We start from the raw sequence: 26,776 nt of genomic DNA, 5'->3' as shown, positions 1-26,776 counted from the left end.
GTTACGATGGTCTTCAGTTGAAACAGCACTGTAGTGCTGAATCATCTCACACCTCTGCAACATGGGCGTTTCGTTGCCTTTTAGAAGATGAAGTCACTTAATGGTTTTGCCCAGGAAGTAGCTGGTTGGAAACATGAAGTTCTTTTGTACATAAACTGAGGCTATGGTCTGAATGCAGAAAATTACCCTGCCCTTACTGCAGGAACAGTCAACATACAAAGGAATTATTTGTCAACCTTCATCCTAAACTAGGAAGTAGCCAAGCAACTTAAGGACTGTGAGAAAAGAAAGTGGACTCTCAAAAGAGAACAAGGTTCAGAAGGTCTTCAGTGGGATTGTTCTTGAGATTCTTCTTATTGATCAATTTGTTGAACACTGTCTCTTTGAAAACCGGACCATGGAAAATCCATCTGACTTACCTGTCATTAATTTTTTTGGTTTAAGAAACGTACACAGATTAATGGGGTGTGCCTGATAATGACATGTGGTTATTCAGGGTGTGAACAACCTCTAGGGTCGGTCAAAATAGGCAGCTTCAGGGTTATTTAATGTCTATTGAAGAAGCAGAAAATAAAAGCAGTAGAAAATCTTTATTGAAGAAGCACAGTACAAATATGAAGGGCATACATGGAGAAGCAAAATATTATTAAAGCACAATATCTATTATTATACTGTATACAGTATTATACTAGACAATGTCTGTATTATGAATAATATTAAAATAGAATGGTCAGTTACAATTTTTCCCAGATGTGTAATCTTAGAACTAGTCAGAAAAAGAACTTTAATACTAGAATGCAATGTTGTACTTTTACTCTATGGGAAAAAATAGTATAAATGCTTTGTCATTGGCTATTTTTCAACTTGTGTTAAACGCTGGCCAAAATATTACCTGCATAAAGAGTTGTAGTGCACTGTGCAGTATCATCTGATCACACGGCGCAGCTGGGAAGGTGCTCTGTGCTGACACGACTAAGTTCCACTGCTGCCACATCCACTCACTAGAACTGCAAAGGAACAACTTCTCACACAGAAAAGACTGAAGTGCCGTCATGCTCAAAGAGCAAAGTGAAGATGTAGCTGAAACCACTCTTAATACCGGTAGTTAGTTACCCGTGACACAGGTAGATCACGCTGTGCTTCAGCCGCCGCAGCCGGCTCGGCGGCCCCGGGCACCCGCGGGTCGCGCCGCTGCCCCCGGGGCCGAGGGGTGCGGGGGACAACTGCGAGGAAACTTCAACGCACGGACCCGGGACAAGCCCCCGGCGCGCTCGACAACGGGCATAGGGCGGCCTGGCTTTGATCGCTGCGCAGGGCAGTTTGCCTGAAGGGGGCTGGATCCCACCGCGGGGTCTGACCGCCGGCCCGGCCCCGGGCTCTTCGCCTGGCTCTCCACACCTGTAGGGATTTCGCCCCGCGCCCTGGTGGCTGGAATGGGGAAGGGCTGAGCCCGAGCCGGCCGCCGGGACATTTTGCTCGGCAGAGGAAAATTCCAGCCGAGAGGAGCGGCCCTGCCCCCGCTGGCCGTTGACAGCCCAGGGCCGGAGCCCAGCGGAGTCCCCGCACCGGCCGGGGGTCGGGCCGCCGCTGGAGGGAGAGCCGGGTGTGTGGAGGCGGGCGGGCAGCGAGCGAGAGAGGGAGGGAGGAGCTGGGACGGGAACAGGGAGTCTCTGTGTCTCCGCGGGTGCCGGAGCCGGGAAGGTTCCACGTTTTAAGTTTCTGGCTGCGAAGGTTGTTTTTTGGGGTTTTTTTGCACTTGTGTTTTTTTTTTTACTCTCCACCCAAAGCGTGGTTCAGCGAGCGGCTGCCCCGGCACAAGGAGCCCAGCGGAGTCGTGTGCGTGGCCGCGGCCACCGCCCGGGGAAGGCGCCCCATGGCCGCGCTGTAAACAGCGGGGAATGCCTGGGCTTGGGGGTGAGGCGGCGCTGGGGGCGGCAGAACGGGGCCGTCTTCCTCAGCCCGCCCCGAGCAGGTGAGGCGGGGAGCCGAGGCGCTGTGCGGGCGGATCCCAGCGGCTGCGCCCGCCCTGCCCCGAGAGCCGACCTGCGCTCACCCAGCCGCCGGCATGGACGGCCGCGCTCAGCAGGCGGCCGCCCCGCCGCCCTCAGGGTAAGCACGGCTCGCCGCACGGGTGGGAAGCCCAGGCGCCCCCCGGCTCCAGCGGAGCAGCTGGCGGGGAGCTGCGGTCACGCCGGGCCGTGTGTGAGGCCGGGTGAGGTGCGAGGGGTCAGCTCGGGGCGGGGAGGCCGGCGCTGTGCGCGTCCGGCTGTGAGGTGCGGCGTTGGGGAGGCAACCAGGGCCGAGAGGCGGCTGCCCAGCGCCGGGGGGCGACCGAGTGTGCCCCTTCCCCCGGCTGCGGCGGTGGAGGCAGCGAGGCGGAAGCTGCGCGCGGGACCGCAGCGCCTCGGCCGAGCCGAGAGCGGGAAGGCGGAGGCAGATGGAGCAGCGCGACCGTTAAACGGCTGCTGAGGCGGCGGGACCAGGCGGGCGGAGCGCTGTGCCCCGCGCCTCGACGGCATCTCGGCTGGTTCCCCGGGCTGGCCGCGGGCTCTCCGGCGGGACAAGCCCGTCTGGCCCTCCGGTCGCCGGCGCCCTCCTCGGCGGTGCCTGGCTGAGCAACGGCGTGCGTGTGCGGGCTGTACCGCCAGCCCTCGCCCCTCGCCGGCGGCGTTTCCGCAGGGACGAGCCGTAACCTGCCTGCCGGCGTCGCCGGCCGGGTGCCTCTGCCGGGCTGCAGTATTGCCAGAAGCCGCTAGTGCAATACCTGTAGGGGAGCGCTGCATTGTCGCGATCGGCTCCTCTAGGAAATCTCTGAAACTCAAACTTTACCGGTCTGACCATCTGTAAGGTGTGTGTGTGTGCCAACTTTCAGTTCTCCGTGTAAAAGTGGTGGTAAGCAGTGTGGGAGAGCTGGGCTTCTCAGTGCTTTGCTAACTGCCCACGTTGGAAGAGAAAAAAATAAACAAGCAGCATCTGTTGGGAGAAGTACAAGGGTTTGTTTGTTTTTAAATGTTAGGCTCCTCTGAGCAATTGCTTATAACCTGTCAGAAAATGTAACTTTAAAGAATGTATTTTTAAATCTAAGCAAAGCTACCCCAGTTACAGCTCAGGAGAAGGATTTCCCATTAAGTAGTCAGGTATGTTTGAAGAAAATTAATTCACTCAATAACTTCAGTAGAAGCTTGAGAGATTCAAAATACTGAGAGGACTGCTGGAGTTGTCTGTAAATAGAAGGGCAAAATACATGGTGACTGTATTTTTTAACACCAAGACTTTCTTGAAACTTTCATATCATATGCAAAAATGGATGCATTGGATTTCTGACCAAGTGAATACAAGATAAACAGTTGCAGTTGATGGTAACTTACTTGTAGTGTTTGCAGTAGCAATCAGATCAAGTTGAAGTCATGGCTGTAGCGAATATGGAAGACTCAGAGGAGGGGTGTTCATTCACGTAGGGCCTGGTGGCAATTCCACATTTATGTATGGCCATTGAGGAATGAAGTTTGTATCGTTAATTGATGTAGAAGGTATAGTTACAGTATAGATAATTACTGCATTTTTAAGACTTTGGGTTTGTAAGCACAGTTGAAAGAACCGAACGTGTGATAATAGAGCATCATACCCGGTTAGGACATGACTAAACCAGTGTGGCTTGAAGGTCCTCGGTTTTACTTGTGGACGGGAACATGAAAACAAGCAAAAAGGCACAATTAAAATGTTGATTGTTCTGACAGCTTCTCTGGGCCTGTTGTCTACCATAAAGCTGTTGGTTATACTGAATGTTGGCTGCTGCTTGACTTCTCTAAGTCAGGAAAAGTAGTCTGCTCCCTTAATGTGACTTCAAGCATCTGTCAGCGTTCACATCTCAGTTTTTCAAAACGTGTAGCTAACAGCAGTGCTTGTTTGCATTAGCCCTGCAGATATGTTTTCAGGCCTTTTATCAGCTTTCCCATATAATTTAGTACTTAGGAAATCAATGTACCATTCCTTTCTTGTTACAACAAGACTTCTTTATTGGCAGTCTTAATTATTTCCTGAAGATGGTCTCATTTGCTCATCTGAATGCTGGATTTGAGGAAAAAAATCTGGACATACCAGCAAAACTGGCAACTCCCAGTTTACTGAAAATGATCCACAGATATGTTTTTGAATAGTAAGCAGTACCGTAGTTCTCTCTCTGAGATGATAGGAAAAATTGTGCAATCTGGGAAGAATTTCAGTTGAAATAGCAATTTTCTTTAAATGAATTACCAAATGATGCTGCAATATAGCTCTTCTTAACATTCTCCACCTGGCTAGACAGGTTGTTAATCTGCTGCTGAAAACTATTTACCAGTGGATGTGTTCTTAAATCACTCTTTGAAGTTATGTGGTGTAATTACTGACAACTCTTCACAGCTTAGAGAGTCCACTTATGCTAACTGCCAGGAAGGCTGGAGGGGTTGAAGGTGTTTTGTGAGTTTTCAAGCACTGATGTTTATTTAGCCTTGGAACTCCTTTATAGCTTAATCATCGGTGGCTTTTCAATATAGAATTTTGTTATCAGTTCTATAGGGACAAGCTTTGGGAAAGGATCCTGTAATTAAATCCTGGAAGACAATTTTTTTTGCATGCAGGATTATGCTTTCCTATTGAAAAATTGTTTATCAAAACCAGTTGTGGATAAAAATGTTTGCTTGAATTTGGGGAAAAATATGCCAGTGCTATTCTCACCATACAATCAAGGTAAATCAGTAAAGATTTTTCAAAAACAGCCTCTGCTGGAATCTTTTTTAATATGGTGAATAGAAGGTGTGCCCAGTAACTGACTGGAATTTTTTGGAATATGGTGAATAGGAGGTGTGCCCAGTAACTGGCTGGACATGACACATAGTTTCTTCTGGTAGCAGAAGAAACTTGGCTGGACCTACTTTTAAGGCATTTTATAGTTCATCTATCTTACCTCGAGTCTGAGCAGCACTCATGACAGTGTGCTCCTGTTCGTCACAGAGCTGAATTGGCTTTATGTATTGGCTGCGCTATGGGATGATAGGAAAATGTGTGTTTTAATACTTAAAAAAAAGTGGCTGTGGTTGGTATCCCGCCTCTTGGACACAGTTTTTCTACTCTTGCTGGATAGCAATCCTATACCTGGAGTATATCAATTTGTACATTAACAAGTAGGTTTCACTAGTTGACGCAGGCTTTTACCGTGAAGAACTGTATCGTAAGTTAATATGCTGTTAAAATATTGGAGCAAATTTGGATTTTGGTAAACATAAGATCGATTTCCTTTGAAACATTAGAGTGCACATTGAGGTCCACCTTTAATTAAATTCTAATCAATTTCTGATAATTTTACATTATTTCATTTGTTCCCTTAAATCATATTTAAAGCTATGTGCTTACTTTGAAAATAACAGCTTCTGACCTGCTTTACCTAAGCAAACCCCCTTTGTTTTGTCATTTTCTTTTTGTGTGTCCAGTGAAAACATGGCTAGGAGTTTTATAGCTGCTCTCCAGGGGCTGAAGATAGAGATGGTTGTATGGGGGGGGGCAGAGCCAAACTGAGCTTTGCTTACCTTACTGCCAGAAACACTCCTCACGTATGTCTTCATGTTCCTGTTCCCTGGTTGCTTGGCCTAGTGAATAGATTTGAAAAGTTTAATAAGAAGAATGGGAGAGAAGTCTTTTCCCATGGTTAGGGCTGTCTGAGGAAGTGAGAGATCTTTTCAGAAAGAACAAGAAATGTAGGGTTTTTTTCTTGTATGTGTAACCATTGAGTTTTTATCAAATCATTTCAATCGGATTACGGATCTCTGGAGACATCAGCTGTGGCTTGGTGTTGAGAAGTGTTTGGCATCAAGCTTAGAATACTGATTTGACCTCTCTTTCACATTGTCGATTGAGTCAGTTCACAGCATAGCCACAGGTTTGTTCAAGTATAAATGAAAGTCCTCCCTGTTGTGGGGTGGGACAGCAAGTGTAGCAATAGCTTCAAACCAAGCATTCGATCAGCCACAGCAGCAGATTGGGGGGGTGGGGTGTTGTCTGAATTTGCTGTTTGGTGAAATTTAGGTCAGAGCCAAAACTACATTTTTATCTTGCAATGAAATACACATACTTACAAATACATGCCAGACCTTTTATGCTTGTGCTACTAAATGGTAGCATTATCTAGGATCAGAAGTTAGGCTGGCATGGGTCAACAAGTAGTCCAATCTTAGATGTGCCTTATCTCTTAGACTAAGGACTTCAAGATGAATAGTTAGCTCTTTTTTTTTTAATTTTTTTTTTCTCACCCCCATGACCCTGATGAAGATCAGCTAATTGAGCAATAACAAAATGGAAAGAACTTGGAGAATTTGTGACCACAGAGTTTGCTGGCTGTTTGAAATGGGGAGTTAGCTGCTTTATGGGTGGATCCCCGTCAGGAGCCACTTGAATGCTAATCATTCCAGGATGTAATTTGCCAGCTGAGTTCTGAACATACATGTAATACTTCTTGAGGTGATTATGTTGTTCTTTTTAATGTACCTGCATTAACCAAGGCAATGTCAAATAGTTGCATGACACGCTGGTGCCATGAACTGAATGTTGTATTTAAAAGCTGGTTTGATTACTCAAACTGCCAAGTCTGAAGTCATAGCTGGGTGCCTATCGAGTAGTCAGTGGTCATGTTCACTGTTGGAGTGTGTTGCTGTGGGAATGAGATCAAGGAAACATTAAGGGGTTGAGGAATGTGGATACTAGGGTGAAAAAATGTGTGGGAGGGTAATACACAAATAGAAGAATCAGCAGAGTTATTTCAGAGCTTTGTCCAAGTTTGATGGTATCCTGTGAAAAGGAAAAGTGAGAGCTAGTCATTAGTGAGCTATCAAAAGCATGTGAGGGGAAAAAGTGCTTGAGAGTGGAAGGTGAGTTTCAGTGTTATCTTAGGACAGGTTCTTTTCTTTCTATTGTTACTGGGTTTTTTGTTGGTGAACTTTAAAGGAGATTACAGTGTTTATGTAAACCTGAAGATCACTGTTGATGTTAAGTAGGCACATCTGTGTTGGGTGGGAGAAGAGCCCATTGTAGGGGACCAAAAGCTGAGATTCCAGAGGAGACTGAAGATTTTTACAGGATTCCTGTCATCTGACAGATAAATTAACTCACTAGGAATATTTTAAAGTCACAAATAAATGGTTTCTCCGGCAATCTAGCAACATCTAAATAGGTCTCTCTTCATGAAGTCCAGTACTACTTCTGACTTTCTTGAGCATAGCTTGGAAGAAAGTTGCGAAGCGTGCAAGTTTTTCTAGCTTGACTGCTGCTGTTTCTAGCTGCTGCTGTTGTAGTTGTATGTGTACTGGGGAGCAGCAGATAGTTATTGGAGTTGTAACAATATTAGCGCCTGCTCAACTAAATATTTTTTTTTCTTCTGGAAATTAACAAGTCAATATGATGAGTTGCTTTGTTAATGGAGTGGATAGAAGGAATGTCAGGTGTTCTCTTTTATGGCTGCTTGCAAGTTAAAACAGATCTGGTTGTGCACTTTCTTTCCTCTTCACCTGGCTTTCACTTGCTTCCCCAAGAGCTGGCCTGCTACTCTGACTTAAGTTCACATAGCTGCCTGCTGTTCGAGAAAGAGTTGCTCTTTACTGTGAGTATTTGCCGTCACTATGTCCTGCTCTAAAGCTCAGAGAGTTGACGCCAGGGCATTAGAGGATGACAAGAAGCCGAGATGTTGGCTCCTAGACTCCTGTAGAGTTCTGTGGCCATGCCCAGCATTAGCACAATGAAGAGGAAACTGTGCAGTGTGTGACAAGGGGGAGTTCAAGGGGGAAAACCAACCCCTGCTGTTTTCAGCTGTAACAAGCAATTAAAAACTCGAGGTTTCACCTGAATTCTCTCCTAAGGTAAGGTCCCACAATTAAAAATGCAACTCTTTGTATGAAACTAAACTTAAACATTTACTGACTGGTGTTCCAGTAGATGCATTCTGACTTAAAATCTGCATGGTGATGGACTAGTGGATAAAAGTGCATTTTTTTCATAGTTTAAGAAACATTTTTTTTTATGCATCAGAAGTAGGGAATCTTTACAGAATTGAGAGTTCCTGGATTTGTTTTTTATTTGCTAGGAGGTTATCCAGTTCAGAAGAGGCACGTACATTTGTATGTATCTTTTGGTGGTTGTAAGTGATCAAAGTGCTGTAGGTGGTTAAAGGATGGATCCCTAATCTATCTATTGAATGTCTCCCTGGGGAGCTTGCATATGCGTTGACTGTGCTGCAGGGCTAGGGTTGTCAGGATTGCTATTTTCAGTTAAAGAAAATAGAGCACATGACTATTTTTAGCTAGGCATAAGCTTTCTCCTGTGAGAAAGCATTGGTTTTGTTGGAAGCTTTAGTTCTACAGAGGTTTTCATTGAAGAAATAGCTTCCAAGCTGTACTTTCTTAGCTGTACTTTAAAAGTCCTTTCTGAACATTTCTTTGAATTTTATTTCTGTTCTGGATATATAGCTACTTGGTTTGGAAAACATAGATCAATCTTATTTACAAACAGACAATCAAACAAACCTACCTCCCCTCCTCCCCAAACAATGCAAATAATTACTCTATGCTAAACATGAAATGTTGTGAGCTTGAAATTTTCTCAGATACCAACAATGGTACAGTTTTTGGGTTTTGCCCTACAGCTGTCCTACAAAGTGATACCATCTTAATTAAAAAAACCCAACAACCCTACCACTGTATCACAAAATAACAGCATTAGAAACATGGATATTCTTCTTTAAAATCAAATCCCTTTTCAATTTAATATTCCTGAATATTGATTTATTGTTTTAAAAATCTCATTCTTTTCATGGGCCTTGGTTTCCTGTTGGGAACTAATTTTCCCTTTTGGCGTTTTACCTGGCTTTCATGTCAGACCTTCAGATGTATTTTTGTCCAAAGACTAAGGCTCTGTACATGGGTTTTTAGCAGGTAACCTTTAAATGTTTTGCTATGGGAAAGGCATAAGCATCTCTTTCACTTGTCCCTATAATACAAACGTATTATTGACAAAGTTGCCTGGAGGGACTGCTTTTTCTATAATTTTGATAAAATTGCTTTTTTTGTTATATGTTATATCCAATTTGACTTTTTTTCCCCCCAGTTTGACATGCTGGGAGCTTTGTTAAATAAAGTGAGTTAAAAAAGAATGTTCCAGTATATGGGACCATCAGTAGAGTAGCAGTGGAAACTTTGTGTTACTATTGCCCAGATACTTTTTATGTGTAGATCTCAAGGTAATTAGAAGGGCAGTAGCGAAGAAGTGGATCAAGTTTGGGTTTTGCAATTTACTATTTTACCATGTGTTTAAGTGTCATTGTATTGCTCTTGACCTTTGTAAATCCGAGGATAGTCCTTCTGTACTGTCAAACTAGACTGACAAAACAACTGGACGTAGCACTGCAGGTAAAAACTAATCTACTGAGGTATCTATTGTTTAACTGCTCTTGTCACAGCAATGTTGAAAGCATTTTTTACCTGGGAGGAACAATATTTGTCTCTGGATTTAGTAAAATAAAATAGAGGAGCCAAAATGTCTGTTAGTAACAAAGTTGAGAAAACAAGTGTTTACAACTCATCATGCTGGGTCGTAACCCCTTCAGGCAGAAATGAAGTACGTCTTTCTTCGCTACTAGCTGTGGACTTAAAGCTTTTGTTCTTTTCATTAAAAATGCATGTTGTGCAGAATTAAGTATGAAACCATGCCGGCTTTGAGAGCATAGAAACTATTTGCATGGATGTATGTTTTTTTAGTCCTTTAGTTTGTAAGACAAACAAGACTTTAGTTAGTTGATGCAGATTGTGTAGTAGGTGGAATTTCTGGAGGTGGAATTTCTGATGATTATCAGGAGTTTGTGTAAAATCAGAAAATCAAGCTGTGACAGAAATCTGGGCTTTGACAAGTTTTTTTTTAATTTGTTAATTCAGAAACTTTAATTCCTCAAAAATCAGGTACCTCTATGTGTTGAAAGTTGTCCCTAGGTTCCCAAACTTTCATTTCTTAAGAGTTACTGCTTTCTCCATCTACTCTGTGAAGTCTCCAGACATAAACTTCTGTGTATCCTCTGCTGGTCTCTGATTCATGGTCTCTCTCTTCCCCTTGCCTGCAATTTTGATGCTCTCATTCCACCCACGCTACAAAGTAGCCTCACTAATTCCATCCTTGGTGCCTGCCTTGAGCTATTTTTACCTCATTCAGTTTTTAGTCCTTGCTACTTGGAGAAAGTTGTGTTTTGCTGAATTTTAAACTTCAATGGGCTACTGCTTCTTTTCTAAAAGTCTTTCTCATAGATCATGCTTACAAACTCTGAAGAATTGTAACACTTTCTAGGGCACCTTAACCGTTGTGGTTTTAAACATTTGGAAGCTAAAGTGGTCTTTCCCCATGTGGCAGATGCTCCTGAAGACAACACCTGGGGTTTGGGTGTTTGGAGTTTTTCTTCTTCCTTTTGAGAGGAGGAGAGGAGATTCCTTCCTCCTGTTACCTTAAACTGTTACACAGTGTATGACCCTGTCCTTTAACTCTTTCATGGAGTCCTTCTGCTTTTAGCTTTTTGGATTCTGTTGTTGGCTTGTTTTTGTGGTTTTTTTTTTAATTTTGAGATTTAAAAAGAACATGGCCCTTTGGCTTGGTCCTTCCATCTGTTATTTTTTTCCCTGTGTCCCATTCTGCCTGTATCTGATTTCTCTTCCTCTGACTTCACCCTGAAACAATAGATTCTTCTCTTTCTAAATGTGGCTTTGTGTTTAAATATTATGTATCACATTTGTACTTACATGGGCATGGAGACCAATGTGGGTGCAGTGTACAAAGGGAAAAGAGTTTCGCGGGCCCTTTCCTATGGCACTTTAAAGGGGGATCATTTGCTGTCTTTGCAGTTGCTGTTCTTGTCTGCTCACTTATCTATGGTTGAAGAATGCCTTAGATATCACAGGACTTGGAGCTGAGATCTTAAGGCAGCAGTGATGGCTAGAGACATGAAAGAGGATTTATTTTATTATTTTTCTCCTTTCAACTAAGTCAGAGTTTACTTATAACTTTGTTGGGCCAGTAGCAGTATGTTTCTTAATGTATTATATGCTCTCCTTCCTCAGAGTCAGATATGTTTAAGTTGATGTCTGCATGGTGGGTTATCAAGACATTTGTTGTAGAAATGAACTGATGCAACTGGATCAGATGTGTCTTTATTCCTTTAGCTCCTTAATGCTTTTCTTTTGTTTCTTTTTGGTTGGTTGTTTTTTGGGGGGGTGGGGAGAGGGGTCTGTTTTTCTTCCAAGTGATAGGTACAGGAATTAGAGGATTTTGAAATGTGGGTAACTTTGGGGTTTTGTTTTGATTGTTCTTCTGCAGTGTAGGGCACAGATCCATTCCCCCCGTAGGTATTGTTGGGATAGTCCCAACACACCAGGCAAAGCTTGTTCACTTTTATAGAAAAGGAAGGTGAAAATCTAGAACGCGTGGAAAACCAAAGCATTTTATAAGCACTCCTTCAGAGCTGATTGTCAATAGTGAGGGGGGTAGGAGAGAATCTGAAGCAGCTTATTTTGGAAAAGTAATAAGGATCTGACATCATTGTCTGAACTGTTGGAATCTGTCTTATTTCTAAGCATCTTTCTTTGACTGTTCTCATATTTCCACTGCCCAAACATTCTTACAAACTTTCCAGTCTTCCTCCCAAAATACACTGCTGTAATGCCTCTTTATCCATAAATCTCAAATGAATAAAGGAGAAGGAAAGAAATGCAATGAATTGTAAATGTTAAATGAAACCTTAAAATATGCAGTGATTTATTTTAGAAAAAAATGGGATTTGGTGCTATGATAATTGTAGAAATATTCAAACAAATCAAACTGTTCTTATTTTTTCTTTCTGATGGCATTCTTTAAGATACTGCTTCTAGGCTTCTGTCTTTTTTTTCCCCCTTCTTCTTCCTGCTTTTACTTACCAAAAAATTTTCCTGGATTCTATAACTCCAATATGTAAAACGCTGCCAGCTAATGGGTTTACGGGATATTTTCTTTTTTTTAAAGACTGCTTGCCAGCACTTAATCCAGAGTAGGTTTTTATGGTAGAATTGAGAATGTTTGGAAATAATGACACATAACACAAGAGCTGAAATTCATCCTATACAATGCCAAGCAGCATTTTATACTGTAGATGGAGATCTTTTAAAAGTACTTGGTACCCTGACGGAGTGGTCTCGTGGAAAGATCTATATGGTGTCAGTCAAAGCTCTGCGGAAGAGACGGATGTCTTGCATGCTGTCTTCACTAGAGAACAACTGGATTTTCCTTCATGTTTCCTGAACGAAATCTGTCTATACTCCGACAAGCTGATGCTGCCTCTTCCTGCTCCCGGTGCAGAGATCTGTAGTAGGAAATGAAGTGCCTGGTGAATTGTTTATTTTGTAAACAACTGTTTGTCAGAGCCACTTAGAAGAACTTTAGCAGCTTAAGATAGAAATACCCTTGCAAAATCCTACCCCGATTACTTGAGAAGTGTGCAGTTCATTTGCCAACAACATACACTCAGAAAGGAAAAATGTTTCAGTGTGTAAAGAGTTCTTCTGTTACATGTAAACAAAAGCTCCAAGATTAGAAGTAATCATTTTACGAGTTTTTAACTTTCATTTAAAAATAAAATAGAAAACCAATGAGATCTGGAAAACTCTATCTACAGTTACTGGCCTTTCCCACATCCTGTCACATCATGTTTCACATCTCAGTCGTACACTGAGAGCAAGTGTTTCCTTGAGTCAGTTTGCGGTATCATGTGAATAAATGTTGAACATGGTAGATCTCCAGTCTGTTTGTAAAAGAGTCTGTGATACTTTATCAAAGATAGGAAGGGATAGCTAAACATGGCATAGTATTTGTTGAAATTGTAAAAAATTCAGTCATAAAGCTCAACCCATTAAAAAACTTTTGGCTTCTGACAGTAACACGAGATCCATCAGAAAACGTGAATCACATCCTCAAATTGACGTCACTGTACCAGTGCTGTGTACCATTGTGTTTATCTGTGGTTTGATTAACAAATATTTTCAGTGAAAATATTTAAGTGGCAGAGAGAAAGAAGTGGTTTGGTGACTCTTTATGAGAGAGACTGATTCATTCAGAGATCTGGTGCTGGATATGGAGATTTCACTCTCTCCCCCCCCCCCCCCCTTTTTTTTTTTTTTGATAGTAGTTGAATTATTAACAGAGGTTGCATACCTATCTCCCTCCCTTATGGACAATCCAGATGGAAGGAAGTTTCAGTGTCTTGTTCTGAACTGAGTAGGTTTGCTGCTGCTGTTGAGCTTGTGGAGTAAGTTTGCGGCTTCTCTATGTTTTCTTCAGTTAGAAGTAGTCAGTGATAGGCTGTTTGTAATCATAAAAGTCTGAGGTAATTCCTTTTTCTCTTTTTAAGGTTAGGCAAGGCTTTTCCTGATTTCAGCCCTCCTCCCTTGCCTGTATTCACCTTCAGATATTCTTTTAGTTTGGGGATGTTTTTGAAGTGTCAACTTTGAACTTCTGGATCCAAAGAGAGCCTTTCTGCTTTAAACTAGCAGCACTATGGTAGTAACTTTATATCCATGTAATAAAAATTCCAAAAATTCTGATTGTTGTCATTTTGTGTGTGTCAAAAGAACAGCCGGATGGCCATTAGCCACAACTTGAATCGCTTCTCTGATACGAAGCCAGAGTTCTTTCCGTGGATTTCCTCCTTTGGGTGGCATTCGAAGCCTAACCCTTACTTACCGGAAGAGAGAAAATGTGGCACTTGGGAGAGATCGATGGCATTTAGGTTACTGGCACTTAGAGTTTTCCACAGTAGAGTGAGGGTGAACTTTGCAGTTTCACAGTTGAAGCTGAATTTTAGCGTTCTCTTGTTTGTGTCCTATCCTGCTTCTATCATCTCTCTAGATAGCTGCCCATGAACTTTTTTTCCCAGATTGATTGACTGTTCTGTTTTTCAACATGTTAACTTTAATTTTATGGCGATATTCTGTGAAGCAGAATCTTCTACTGCGGTTAAGTTTGGGGAAATCAGGACAAATTTTGGAGAGATTTTAGCAAATGAACTATCTGCAGCTGGTCCCCGACCTAGCTCCTACCACTACAGACAAGCGTAGAAGCTCTGGTGTAGGTGATGTTCTGATCTACACGCCTTGTCACTGAACCTTCTATTGCTGTAGCTGCATTGGTGGTACTTTTGCCTATCCTTCACCTCCACTGCCCACCCCACCCCAGGCCTTTTTTGGCCAGTCTAGACAAATTCAGGGTTCTTGAGTGCTCTTGAATCAGGGTTATTAGTTTATGATGAAGAAGTTTGCCCTATATTGGTATTAGTAACTGCCTTTTTGTTGCCACTGACATTCTGCTGGCATGCTGCTTACCGCTTGAAGATAAATCGGTAACAAATGTGGATGTCCTGTAGATACAACTAGCAAAACATTCCTTGGTTTATAAGTTTTTAGTGATTTAATATATTCAACAAGCAACTATTTCTTCTAAAACTGTTTTGAACAAGTGCAGTGCTTAATAGTTAAGCACTCTTGGTCTTTCTATTTCTAAAGCATGACACCATGTGAATGGCATGTTCATGAGTTACTGCATGGTTACAGTGTATGAGCATGGAAATCATTCAAAATGCTATTTGGCTGGTTACTTTCATGGGTAGGAATGTGGAAAATACTGGATTTCTGACAGGATTCTGACTGTTGTGATAACACAGGATACAGAATTATTCAACACTTAAAATAATCCGAGAGGTGTCTAATAAAAATTTTGTACACATATATTCTTTTAGGCATTTTACAGAGATTCTTTGTTGTATTCAGGGAGAACTTGCACAGACAGCTTCAGATCTCAAGAATTTGTGTGTGTGTGTTTTAAGGGCTTTATGAGATCTTACAGCTTGGATCATTCGAGCAGTATTTCTGTCCCTTCCTCTGAAAGCCATAAAATCAGAAAATTCTTTTTCTCTGAATTTTCTTGGGTGTTTTTACATGACTTCCCATATAGATATACATCTATATACTCTGTAGATCAGGTAGGTACCACATGAGAATTTTCAGAAGGAAAGAATCAGGAAGACAAAATGCTGCTAAATTGGAGGGTGCTGCCTCTCATAATGAGAAGGCACTGGGTTATAGGAACTCCGATAAATAAATCAGTAGACAAACTGGCCAGCTGTACTCTTAAGATGAAAACAGGATGTTGGTTGTATTGCTGGAGGACTACTGTATAAATCAAAGGATATGCTATTATTGCTGTGTAAGGAAGCTGTACTCCCTTAGAGTAGGTCTGTATATAAAAGAATGGTAATTGCCATGCTTATCAAGGACTGGCAGTTCTCCTTTTCCAATTGTGACCTGGTGAATCCACCTCTAGTTCATGACTTAAAACAAAACGTTACCAGTTATTTTAATCCCCTATTCAATAGGACAAACAGACTGTGGTTATTTTTATCTCTTTATGGTTCCCGAGATTATACAAATAGAAAACCCCTTTCCTATATTCTGGCCAAAGGTGGTTTAGTGAGGGGGATGTGGATTGTTTCCCCAGTGCCTGTTAAACGCCAGTTCAGGTTGTGTCCACTTAGTCATGTCATCTGGAAATGGCCAGGTGGCTTTCTGCCCTTGCTGATGTCTGACCTTTCCTTCTCCTAACTGGTTTGTTGGGGTTTTTTAAGAGTTCACTTATAGCCCCTTTAAATTGTTGTTTGATAGGCTAAACTGGGTTTTGTTTATTCTCATAAGGTCCTTTAAAGCACTTCCCTGCCTCTGTTTCACTCAGTGTACTGTTCTACTGTTCCTCTTTGCTGACTAGAATGGTGTTGCCTTTAATTTTGTTTTTAAAATTAATTTAATATTTTTATGCTTCTAAGCACTATATCCAAGAACACTTTTACTCTTTAGGAAGAAACTATATCAAATTACTTTTCTGCTTTTGGTTTCCACCAGTTTATTTTTCTCTTCAAAGAAATCATAGAATCATAGAATTGTTTGGGTTGGAAGGGACCTTTGAAAATCACCTAGTCCAACCCCCACAGTAGATCTGTAGCACACTGTAGCATAGCCTAGATGGTTATTTAAGAAATATCATTAAGTTTCTCTTAGGCAGAAGTAGCTGAATGTGGAACAACAGTAAGTATATGGATAAAGGTTAAATTGATGCTCCTGTAATACTACATGTGTTTTTCTAGAAAAGTTTTTGGGATAAGTCCTCAAAACCAGAGCTATTTTGGTAGAGTGATTTTAGCATAGCAGTTTACGCTGGTTAATAGAGAGTTGTCAGCCTCTTAGTGTTTGTACACAAGTGTAGAGTTAGCCTCCGTGCAGTAAGACTCCTGACCATGAATCAGATTTGAAACCAGTCCATTCTGCTGGTGCCTGCACAGTGGAGGAACACAGAGGCTGATAGGAAAGTGAGCAGGCGGCAGTGGTGAGTCAGTTGTGCAGAACTGCAAGGGAAAGCAGATATGCTGCACTCCCGAAAGAATCTTCACTCTTGAGGGCTTTACAGCATAAACTTAATATTGTTTTAATATTGATTTTACTTTATACCGAATTATAAATTAGTCTTTCAAATTTATAGTTTTCATGAAGTTTAATATTCAGAATAACTTTTCCATTATTTACCATCGCTTATCGACATTTTCCTGAAGTTCTGTGAGAGAAGGATGTTGCAGGAGCTGTTTAGGCTTATGTAACAAGTCTTTATAACACCTAAGGAAAAATATGTCAATAATACAGTGTTCCAAAAGACATTTCAGTCGTCTTGTTCAGATGGTAGCGCATTTGAAATAGCAACTTCTTTAAAGGGCTAAATAGTGCTGTTATTTTGGAACATTACTCATTACTCTTACAAATTTTTGCAGTTGAGAGAACTGGTTGTATTAGGTTAAACAAGCTACGCTCCTGGAGTTTGAGCTGTTTTCTAAATCACGCTTCAGTTGTCACATTATTTGTGTACACTAGAAAACTATTCAGTCAAAAGTACTGGAGGTGAGATGCTCTCAGGGGATATCTATTGGATCACTTTCTGTTATTTTTTAACATAAATGCTGAAAAACTAACTTTAAAACTGGGATGTAACTGTATGCCAATATCAATTGGCAGATGCATTTCTAAAGAAGTAGGGCCTCACTAATCTGCTTCTTTCTGCTTTTTCACAGGGGTAGAATAGGAGGAAGTCTCAAAATCTTGAATTTGTTTCATGTCTGTACTAAACAGTTGTAGGAATTAATCAGGAGTGAAGTCTTTTTGTTGAAACGCAATGAGTTCTGTAGTATAGATAGAGTTATATTGGATGTACTTGGGAGGACACCATATTACATGTAGAGATATACACTTCCTATGGAGGGAGAACCTTTTCTGGGGCCGGAAACTAATTTATCTGAAAACGTATTTGTCAGATATCGGATGTCTTAGTGTCTGTAGCAGCGGTTCATCCAATAAGGGTAGGTAATCATTTAGGGTAGACCAATGATTCTGGAAAATGCATATAACTTAAGTAGTCGTGCCCAGTGGCCACTGAAGATAAATTTTAAATTCTAGCTGTTCATAGAAACACATGGTGTTCTTTAACAGGCCACAAGCGCGGTTATCAGGAGACATGCCATGGAATTACCCTGATGTGACCTTGTAACTGGTGGATTTGAAAAGCATTATTTGAACCGGTCCAGTACTCTGAAGGCCTCTTAGTTATACTGCCAGTGTTATTTTTCTTAAAACTTCTAATGAAGGGAGATGTGTGCTGGAGTTCTTGTCTCGGTTACGCACTCTCACAGACAGTTCTCACTGTGCAGACTGTATTGTACCTTTGAAATGATTGTGATTGTTTGTTTGTTTTTCAGATTTTTGAGCAAGTATCATAACTTTTCATATACAAAGCAAATATCTGTTGCTTTTGATTAGTAACTTAAACCTTGAAAAGAAACCTTTGGCAAGTATGTAAATTCCTCAGCAGGGCACTAGTTTTCAAGAGCTACTTATGTTCCAGTGAAAAATCTTTTGAACAGATTGTTTTAGAACATGTGACTTCTATTTTTTAAAACTTTTTTTCCTGCTTCTGTACTACATTATCTGCACTGATTTACTCCTTTCCTCCAGGAAACACATTTGCATTAAAGATCCGGTCTTCTGTTTATTTAGTTCCTACTGCTTATTGCTTCCATGAGATCCTCTTTGACCTTACAATTAACAGAAAAATAACTGATGTCCTGGGAATTAAATCAAGAAGTAATCAAGTACAAGGAGCTGATAAATTCTGATGAATTCTTTCACTAGTCAAGCTTCTGTTTTGATATGCAAAGATCCTCAGTAATAAAAAGAAATTAAAAGATAAAAAAAACTCATAAGGAGCACATTTTTCACAGCGTCTCTGGTGCTTCATGGAAGGCTTTAAACTACAACAGTCAGGGATACCACTGGTTCCTATTGTTAAATGTTGGCTTTGTCATCAGAAAAAGTTCAAGTGAATTTGCTGGAAGGAACTCTAACCTGGCCTGAGCCAATTTTTATCTATCTGATCTCCTTTGGCTAATGACCTTTTAAGTAGAATATTTATTTGCATTATACCATGGCATTTCATAGTGCCAGCTGATATACCCCGACTTCTATTTTAAATTGGTCTGCTGGTGTAAGGATTCTTGCTGCAATTAGTGCAATACTGAAATAGTAGTAAGTATAAGAGATCATTCAATCTTGCTTTTAAGCTTAATCACATACAGCAGCTCCAGTGAAATAACAGTGATAGTTCTGAGATCTGGTTTGTTTGTTTGTTTATATTGTATTTCGTTATTATAATTTTGTTGGAAATAAAGACGACTGGTGAGGGATAAAACTGGCCTATCAAAGAATTGAGAGGGTTGATTGCAATGTTGTCTGCTTAATGTCACTTTAAATATCTAGATGTGCTAATTTGATCTGATTTGAACATAACAGTGTCACGTTTGAAGGCAGAGGGTGCCAAGAAAGGAAGCAGATGATTTACATCCCTTGAGCTTCCATAAGTGGGAGTTTCAGACTGGAAATTGGCTATAAAATACTCAGATTTTTTCAGAAAGAGCTACGTGATAAAACAGGATGGGGCAGCAAGGCCTGTAACTGCATCCTTTGGCACCTAAGCTTGTATGTTCCTTTTCCAAAATGTAGGAAAGGATCTGCTCTGTCTTGGCAAACAGCCAGCTTGTTTCAGTTTCTGCTCTTGAGTTTTACAATGTACTTACATGTTTAAAGAAGCCAAAAAAACTTCAGGCTGATATTGTAAGTCCTACTGTACATCTTGAGTAGCTTTCCTGCTACTAACTCAGACTAATCTTAAATTCTAGTTAGAAGACCAGACTTAACAATACCAAGCCTTGGTATTGGTGAATATATGGAATTGTGTTTAATTGTGCTGATGAAATTAAGCTATCCGTTCATCCATCTGTATTCGTTTGTGACATACAAGCAAGAGGGTGTTTTGCAGGTGATAGAATCTAACTTTAAATACTACTAGAATCACTGTTTACTCATTTGACTTGTTCTGTTGATTTACATATGCTTACGCATACTTGTATATGTGTACTTACTGACAGTGTTTGAGTTCAGGCATTTTCCTTTGTTTTCTAGAGCTTAGTCTTACAAGTTCTGCATATTTTCAGATAACAACGTTGCATGTGTTGTCATTGTTGGTAGATGCCAACAGTAGAAATAATCTGCCAAATGTTAAATTAATTCTGATTACACGCTTTCCTAAACACAGCTTCTAAAGAAAGCTAAGTGTCTTGAATTCTAAGTACAGAAAGGAGTATGCTCAATACACACATTCTTCAGGAATCTGTGGTGACAGCTGTCACTGGCCGCGGTGTGTGGAGCTTCACATAAGCTCAGGAAGAGCAGAGCGATCGTCCTTTCTAGTTTCAGTTTGTGTTCTTGTTCACTTCCAGCCCCCTCACGTAAGTGTGGAAGGCTGGGACTTCCACTGTGAGCAAATGGGGATGATTTTCTTTCTTCTTTTTTTATTAAAAAAAAAAATTAAAAGGATATGAACAGGAGTGGAAGAGGCAGTTTCACCCCTCCAATGAAGAAGGTGAGGACTTGGCAGTGTTACATTTATGGTTGGACTAAATGACCTTAAGGGTCTTTTCTAACCTAAATGATTCTGTCTTTTCCTTCACCAGTCACTTAGCTGCATCGCTTTGCATCTGTTGAGATAAAGTTGTACAGGCATGTAATTGGGGCTAAAAAAGACCAGAAAAAAGACCAGTAAAAAGACAGAGAAATGATAGCTCGGCCTAGCCGTAAAATTTGTCTTGCAATTTTCTCAGAAGCTTATGTCACTGTTATGATTCTTTGCTTTTGGCAGCCACCTGGTATCCTTATTAGCCATCTTTGACTCCTGAAAGCTAATGATACAGAATATTTTTAAAGGCTGCTGGATCATATATAAACTTACAGCCTAAAAAAATGTTTCATAGTCTGCAATGTTACTGTTGCAGATGTATCCCCCATTCAACCCCGTTGTTTCACATCAGCAAAAATGCAGAAAATAGAATTATGAGACTAAAAACAATGGTGAGCTTGAGAAACCACGTGACTGCACACACAGAAGTAGTGCACTGGTGCAAGGCGTTTTATGAACAACTATTATTTAGCCATGTTAATTTTCTTTTTTGTTTAGAAAACAGATTGAGCCAGGCTGTTGGGGAGTAGTTAGAAGGTGTGGCCTAGTAATTCATGCCGTGATTAGCAGCGGGATCCAGTGACGTTGGGCAGCCAATGGCTGGTCCTTAGATGTAGAAGGTGGTGAAAGGTTGGTGGACCTTGTGAAGAGGAGCAGGGTGAAGGCATCCAGAATCACGCAGTCTGTTTCCTTTGTCTACCTACTGTAATCCCTGATTTGGCAGGCAAATTCTGGTATCTCCTAGCAGTAAGTCACAGCTTGTTTGGTCCTCTGTACATATCTGAAGTGACAAAGCCATAGCCTATTTTTTTTCTGATTCCTATCTGTATGTCTGAGTCAATACTAGACCAACTTTGTCTAACAAATTTAATTTGTGGCTGTCCCAGCACTTTCAACACAAAACCACTTACGTATTGTGGTAGCTGCAGTTACGTGATTACATCTGGTTTTCCATGCACATTCACTCCCCAGTTCTACTGAAACTGTTAAAGCAATCTTCGTGTATGCAGGCTACATTTTAAAACTGAGTAGAAATCCAGGAGTGGAAATACCTTTTTGATCCACTACATAATCTTGATAGCTGTTATTAATCTCTCTTAAGTAGATGATACACTTCCTCTAGAAAAATGCAGAAAGTTAGCCTAAGTTTTAGTGATATGTCAGTAAAAGACAGAGACAAGATTGTCATAGTGTGATGGGGCTTCTGCAACTTAGTTTGTGGATGCCTGGGAGTGATCTGATGATGTCACCTGTTTAAACTGTTAAGTTTTTAATTTGGCAGAATTTGTACTCGTTAGATACTCTTGTGCTGTTCAGTGAAATAGGAGCTTTGCATATGTTTTTAGTTTATGCTGTCGAGCATGCTGTACTACTAGCAATACAGATATTTTTCTTTTCTGGATTTTTTTTTTTTGATCTTCCAGTAATTGGTTGTTTGTTTAAAGGAAGACATTTATGATCTAAAAACAAATGACAACCATGCACAGCTGTGTAGCCAAGTGACCCCGAGAAAATGAGTTCCCATGATCTATGCGTATGTGCAAGTGATGGGGACCAGAACTTGTCCTTTGTCCAATAGTTCCGTTGTGCATGGCCTCAAGGGAGCGTGTGGCCGTGCTCCTTGTGCTGTTAGCTTTCCTTGGGAATGTAAGAGTGTGTGTCACAGCGCTGGCTAGGAATAGTTGTGTGGGAGGGTGCGTTTTGCTTTTTAAAATTTTGCTTACATCTGAATTCCTGTGGGTTGCATAGAAATTTGGGCTACATATTGATTGCACTTTTGAGGAAGAGCGGAAAAGGTGTGATGCTGCACTTGTTAAGAATAGAACATAAATGTTTTGCGTTGCAGTGACAAAAGCTATGCAGCCATTTAATTTCTGTTCTTTACATCCTTGGACAAATACTTCTGTTCTTGGATATTTGAAAAACAAAGGAAACTTCTTAGCTGTATAAATAAATAGATATGAAGTTCTCAGTTACCTGGGATGTGAAAACATGGATATTTATTTATTTTTGTTCTGCAGTGGGTGAGACAGGACTAGGATTGGCAGAATCCTTTCTTTGGTATTTGATTTTTGTAAGTTAAAATTTTAGTATTTGATTTTTTTTTTTCTTGGAGTGTGTGTGTGTAACCTCATCTAGAATTGAAAAGTTCTGTAATGCCATATCACAGAGCAAGTGCTGTTCAAGTTACTAATGACTAACTATGGAAGCTTAATGCATTGGTTAGTTTTGAAAATATGATTAGCAATTTGATTTTTAGCAATATGATTAGCAAAATTTGCAATTTAATTGCATGAGGTTCTTGGTGCCATCCGAAGGCGTTATTCCAAACCTGTGCAAAATATGTACAAGTTAACTATGAACACTTCTCTGCCTTAAGTAAGGAAATTAAAAAGCAGAAGAAAACAACTCCAATAGAAGACATGCTAGTTACTTCCTCCATATATCTCATTATACACAGCTTTCTCAGAGGCCGTACTTTTCAGAGTGTGGCCTTGACGAGCCAAGTGCCTACTTCCCAAATTTGTACAGTTCCATTAGCTTTCTGTTGACAATGGTACAGGTGCCAACAGAAGTGGACAGAAAAGCTATTTTGAAGCACTATTAGATTGTATCTAGCATGTCTGTTTTTAACTTAAATAGTTTATTATATTTCAAATTAATGGAGCTCACTTTCATTAGTTACATCAGCACGTGACCTTGGTGTGTTATACGTAAACAGTATTATAGTTTACGTAATTGATGAACTGGCAAGTTATTGTATGAAGTGTTGTAAGTATAGTTACTCAGTGTCTACAGGCAAACACTTCAGCAGAAGCGCTTTTTCTCCAAACCCAAGCAGAGGAAATAATAATAGCTAAATATTTACAGTAATAAGTATTTTCCTTTGTGTTTTGTTATTGGTTGGTGGGGTGTTTGGGGGATTTTTTTGGGGGTCTTAAATACATTTCTATTAAATATGTGATTTTTAAGAAATACTGACTCCAGGCACTGAGTTTTTGGTATGAAAATAAATTTATTTTACCAGGTCACTAAGTTGTTAATTTAGTATTTGTCAGGCACGGGTTTTGAAACAGTTTATTAGAATGTAGACTGGTTTAGTATAAGAGTCAGCAAAATAGATAAATAATATGCACAAATCAAATTTGTATAGCTTCGGAAATCAATACTGTTTCATAATCATCTGCCTTGCCCAGTGTTAAAGTCATGGCTACATTGGTGTATTTCTTTGCCGATATATTATGCTGTTATGCTATCTAATAGCAAAATAATCTCTATATGCAAACAGTTTAAGAAATACAAGGAGCAATCTTGAAGCAGAAGGAATGGTTTATAGTTACTTGGCAGTTGAAACAATTAGCAATCCACTCTTGAACTTCTGTCTGAGGGAATAAAATTTTCTATATTTAGAATTCTTCCCCTCTGGGCTAAGAAAACTGACAGCAGATGAATTGGTGTTCTAGTTTATAACATGATGCAACTGAACTAAAATACAACTTTTTGCTTATTTTCATTTATTACTAGAAACATTGATGAGGAAGACTGTTGCTGATCATTCTTTCAAACTGAAAACTTAAAATGATCTAGGACTTGAAGTGACTAAAATGGTCATGTATAGTCATATATTATCTATTAGTTTAGAATCTACTGAAATATCAGGTTTATACCTTGAAGGAACCTTTTGTTTTATAGAGTGGAAAGGAGCTGTTGCAATCCTGGATGACTTCCAAATGTCCTTTGAAAATCAGTTTCTTCACTAAATGAACAGGAATAGCTTTTCTTGCAAATGTTTTGGCCTTTAACTCGAATGCCAGGGATTTGAAATTTGGGGGAGAAGAAGCCAACAAAGCAGATGAAATAGACTCCTAAGCCTAGCTTTGAAATACTGCTGTACTAACTCTTCTCTTTTGGATGAAATGATATATGATTCTTTTACACATGAGAAGGAAAATGTCTTAAAAGGATGTGATAGTGTTGAATGTAGTATTAAGACTTTTTCATAGACTTTCATTCACTTTCTCAGAAGGTAATACTGTCCTTCCTTTCAGAGGAAGAGAGAACTCTAGAGATTTCACTTTCTTAACATTGATAAAAAGTCATGGTACGAAGAAAATTCTCTAGCTTTTGTATGAAAATGCACATGCTTTATGAAGATGTTTTCTTCAACTCTTTCAAAATGAACTGACAAACCCAAAATATTTATCAATTCTTAGAGTATCTTTACAATAGCATTCTTGTGGAATACTCTTAAATAGAATTTAATGAATTTATAAAATAACCTGGTATCTCTGCAGTAGAATACCTCTTTTAAGATACGATTAATACTCTAGCGGTATTTGTTGCTGGACAATGCAACGCTTGAAGAAAAACTAACGAACCAGTCTCCTGTGTTACACAGATGGGATTGGATATGCTCTGATTTGCCTGTAAAAGAGTAAGAAGGCAAGTAGTTTCAAAATACGGCCTACCTGCAGTGCCACCCTGTGGCTTTTTTTTTTTTTTTCACGTCTTCTCTTTAACCAGTTTCTGTTCCCTCATCCCCAGAGGGAAGATTACTTGTGGACTTCTAAAATGTCTGTATTCCTGGCTGCAGGCCTGGTCTAACCAGGACAGTACAGCACTTTTCTTTGCCTGACGTCTGTGAGGCAGCATTAGTTGTCCCTGCTGAAACCTGCTTAGATGGAGAACCAGAAAGAGGATTTCTGAGCAATACCAGGTCATTCACCTACCACATCAAATCACTAAGCGATGGCTGGTTTGGTCATCGAAAAGGAAAGATCCCACTGGAGTTGGAGAGCAAAAAAATGTGTTGATTCACAGCAGGAACTTGAAGGAACATGTTAATTGGTCTCATCTGTTGCAGCAATGCTACGTATGCATATAGTTTATTTCCAGGTAGTCAGTTTTCTGGGAAGATGGTTTCATTTTAAAAACAGATTGTTCAGGTAGACGCAGCATTTCTTATGGAGATGGCTGATATTAGTTTGCGTTCAAGACGTGCATTTTTGTTGACTTTAATTGAAGGATGTTAGAGAGACTTTGTTCTTAAAAGGAGCATTATGCTTTGAGGGCTATGTTGTGCTTTGCCTTGTACCATTTTAAAGAGTCGCTCAAATCTTGGTGGGGTAAGTACCTGCAGGTTTAAGACTGTGGGTTTCATGTAGAGGAAGTAATAGAGTGTTGAGGATATTTCATGCCCAGCAAGCATATAGGAAGAAATTTTTCAGCGCTTCACCTGCCTCGGAGAGCAGAACCTCACAGACAGTTGAGTCTTACTAACATCTCTGGATGAAAGGCAGGTTTTTACCTACCTGTATGTTCTTCCTGCCATTCTGGCAGGGAACAAAACAGACTCTTTTGCCCCTTCCGCCTAGGTGGCGGCACTAACAGCATCGTTCAGTGCAGGAGCTTCAGCAGCAGTTCCCTGGGCTTACCACCACAGCCCACCACCTGTCCCCAGTATACCACAACCTCACCTGCCCCCCTCCAGTCCAAGGAGAGTGTTTTGCTACACCTTTGAATGTGTAAAATTGGTGCTTTTAATTTTGTAACTGTTTTGATTGTAGTACTTTGTGCTTTCAGTGTTTTCTTGCTACAGAAGTAATTATTTTAATGAAATGAATTCTCCACGCTTACGTTGCTCTGCTGTTGGCCTGAGCGCGCTGCCTCGGTTTCCTCGCTTTCACAGAGCGCTTGCTGCCTGCCCCACAGCTACTCGCACTGTGCGGAGGCAGGACGAGTGACTAAGGGGACAAATCGAGTCTGGGCTAGTAAAGCCTCGGCATGTGTTATTCAGACACCTCTGGGGTTTGGCGTCTTCATTGAGGGCTTTGTATTTTTCCGTAATAGAAAAATAAAATGTGAGAGCATGGTAAGTATCAAGCTGTATATTTAATGTGTATAGGCTTTCTCTGATAGGCAGGTGCTTACATTCTCTTTTGTGTCCTAATTCTAGAAATTATGCTTGGCCTTTTCTAGAAAGCAAATGTTTCTTTTTCTGAATCCACATATATTGCTTGTAAACTGTAAGTAGAGGTGTGTGAATGTGGGGTCTGAGTTCTTGCAGAATCCTAAAGCCAGCAGTAGAAATATCTGATACTACAGTCCATACCTGTAGGTTGTATTATTTTGTTATGTGGAGTTGGAAAGTCTTAAATAGTGAGAATTACAAATGCAGAGTTTTCTTCTTCCAGTGTTGGCAGAAGGATTTCCATTCTTGGACAAGAAGTGCAGCATTTTTTAAATTATGTTTAATATAAGTACAGCGTATATCTAAGCATAATGATGAACTAAAGGCTTGAAAAGAAACAGTTAAAAGATTGTACTTTATTTTCATGAAACTGTTTTGAGTAGTTTAATACTTGCAGTTAAATACATCCTTTTGGAAGCCTAGATTTCCAGGTAGTAACAACCAAAGGTAGAAGTGGATGTGAAGGAAAGCAACAAAGTTTTTGATTAGTTGTCTTCATTTAGGAAACTTGTTTGCTCTTCCTACCACACATCAGGCTTCTGCGCTATGGGGGATGTGTAAGTTGGAGTCTGTGATTTAAGGCAGTTATTGCGGAATCTCTTGCTGCTACAAATTGCAGTGTAA

At 40.4% G+C, this 26,776-nt stretch overlaps 1 protein-coding gene across 19 annotated transcripts in view; it reads left to right on the top strand.

Annotated features, from left to right (window-relative positions):
• Positions 1 to 1,738: 1,738 nt before the first annotated feature.
• COBLL1 (cordon-bleu WH2 repeat protein like 1) overlaps positions 1,739 to 26,776 on the top strand; it is a 98,882-nt gene continuing 73,844 nt past the window's right edge. For 18 of the 19 annotated variants that reach the window (XM_054830161.1, XM_054830158.1, XM_054830157.1 and 15 more), the window contains exon 1: positions 1,739 to 1,972. In XM_054830161.1, the coding sequence (XP_054686136.1) occupies positions 1,899 to 1,972 (74 nt within the window). In that variant the 5' untranslated portion in view covers positions 1,739 to 1,898. Of the gene's footprint in view, positions 2,110 to 26,776 lie in introns of all 19 variants that reach the window. The other variant, XM_054830160.1, reaches the window with a different exon arrangement.

Source organism: Grus americana, chromosome 6 (assembly GCF_028858705.1).
Source record: "Grus americana isolate bGruAme1 chromosome 6, bGruAme1.mat, whole genome shotgun sequence".
NCBI lineage: Eukaryota > Metazoa > Chordata > Aves > Gruiformes > Gruidae > Grus > Grus americana.
The sequence above is the reverse complement of the archived record's forward strand: the minus strand, read 5'-3'. Positions and strand labels throughout refer to the sequence as shown.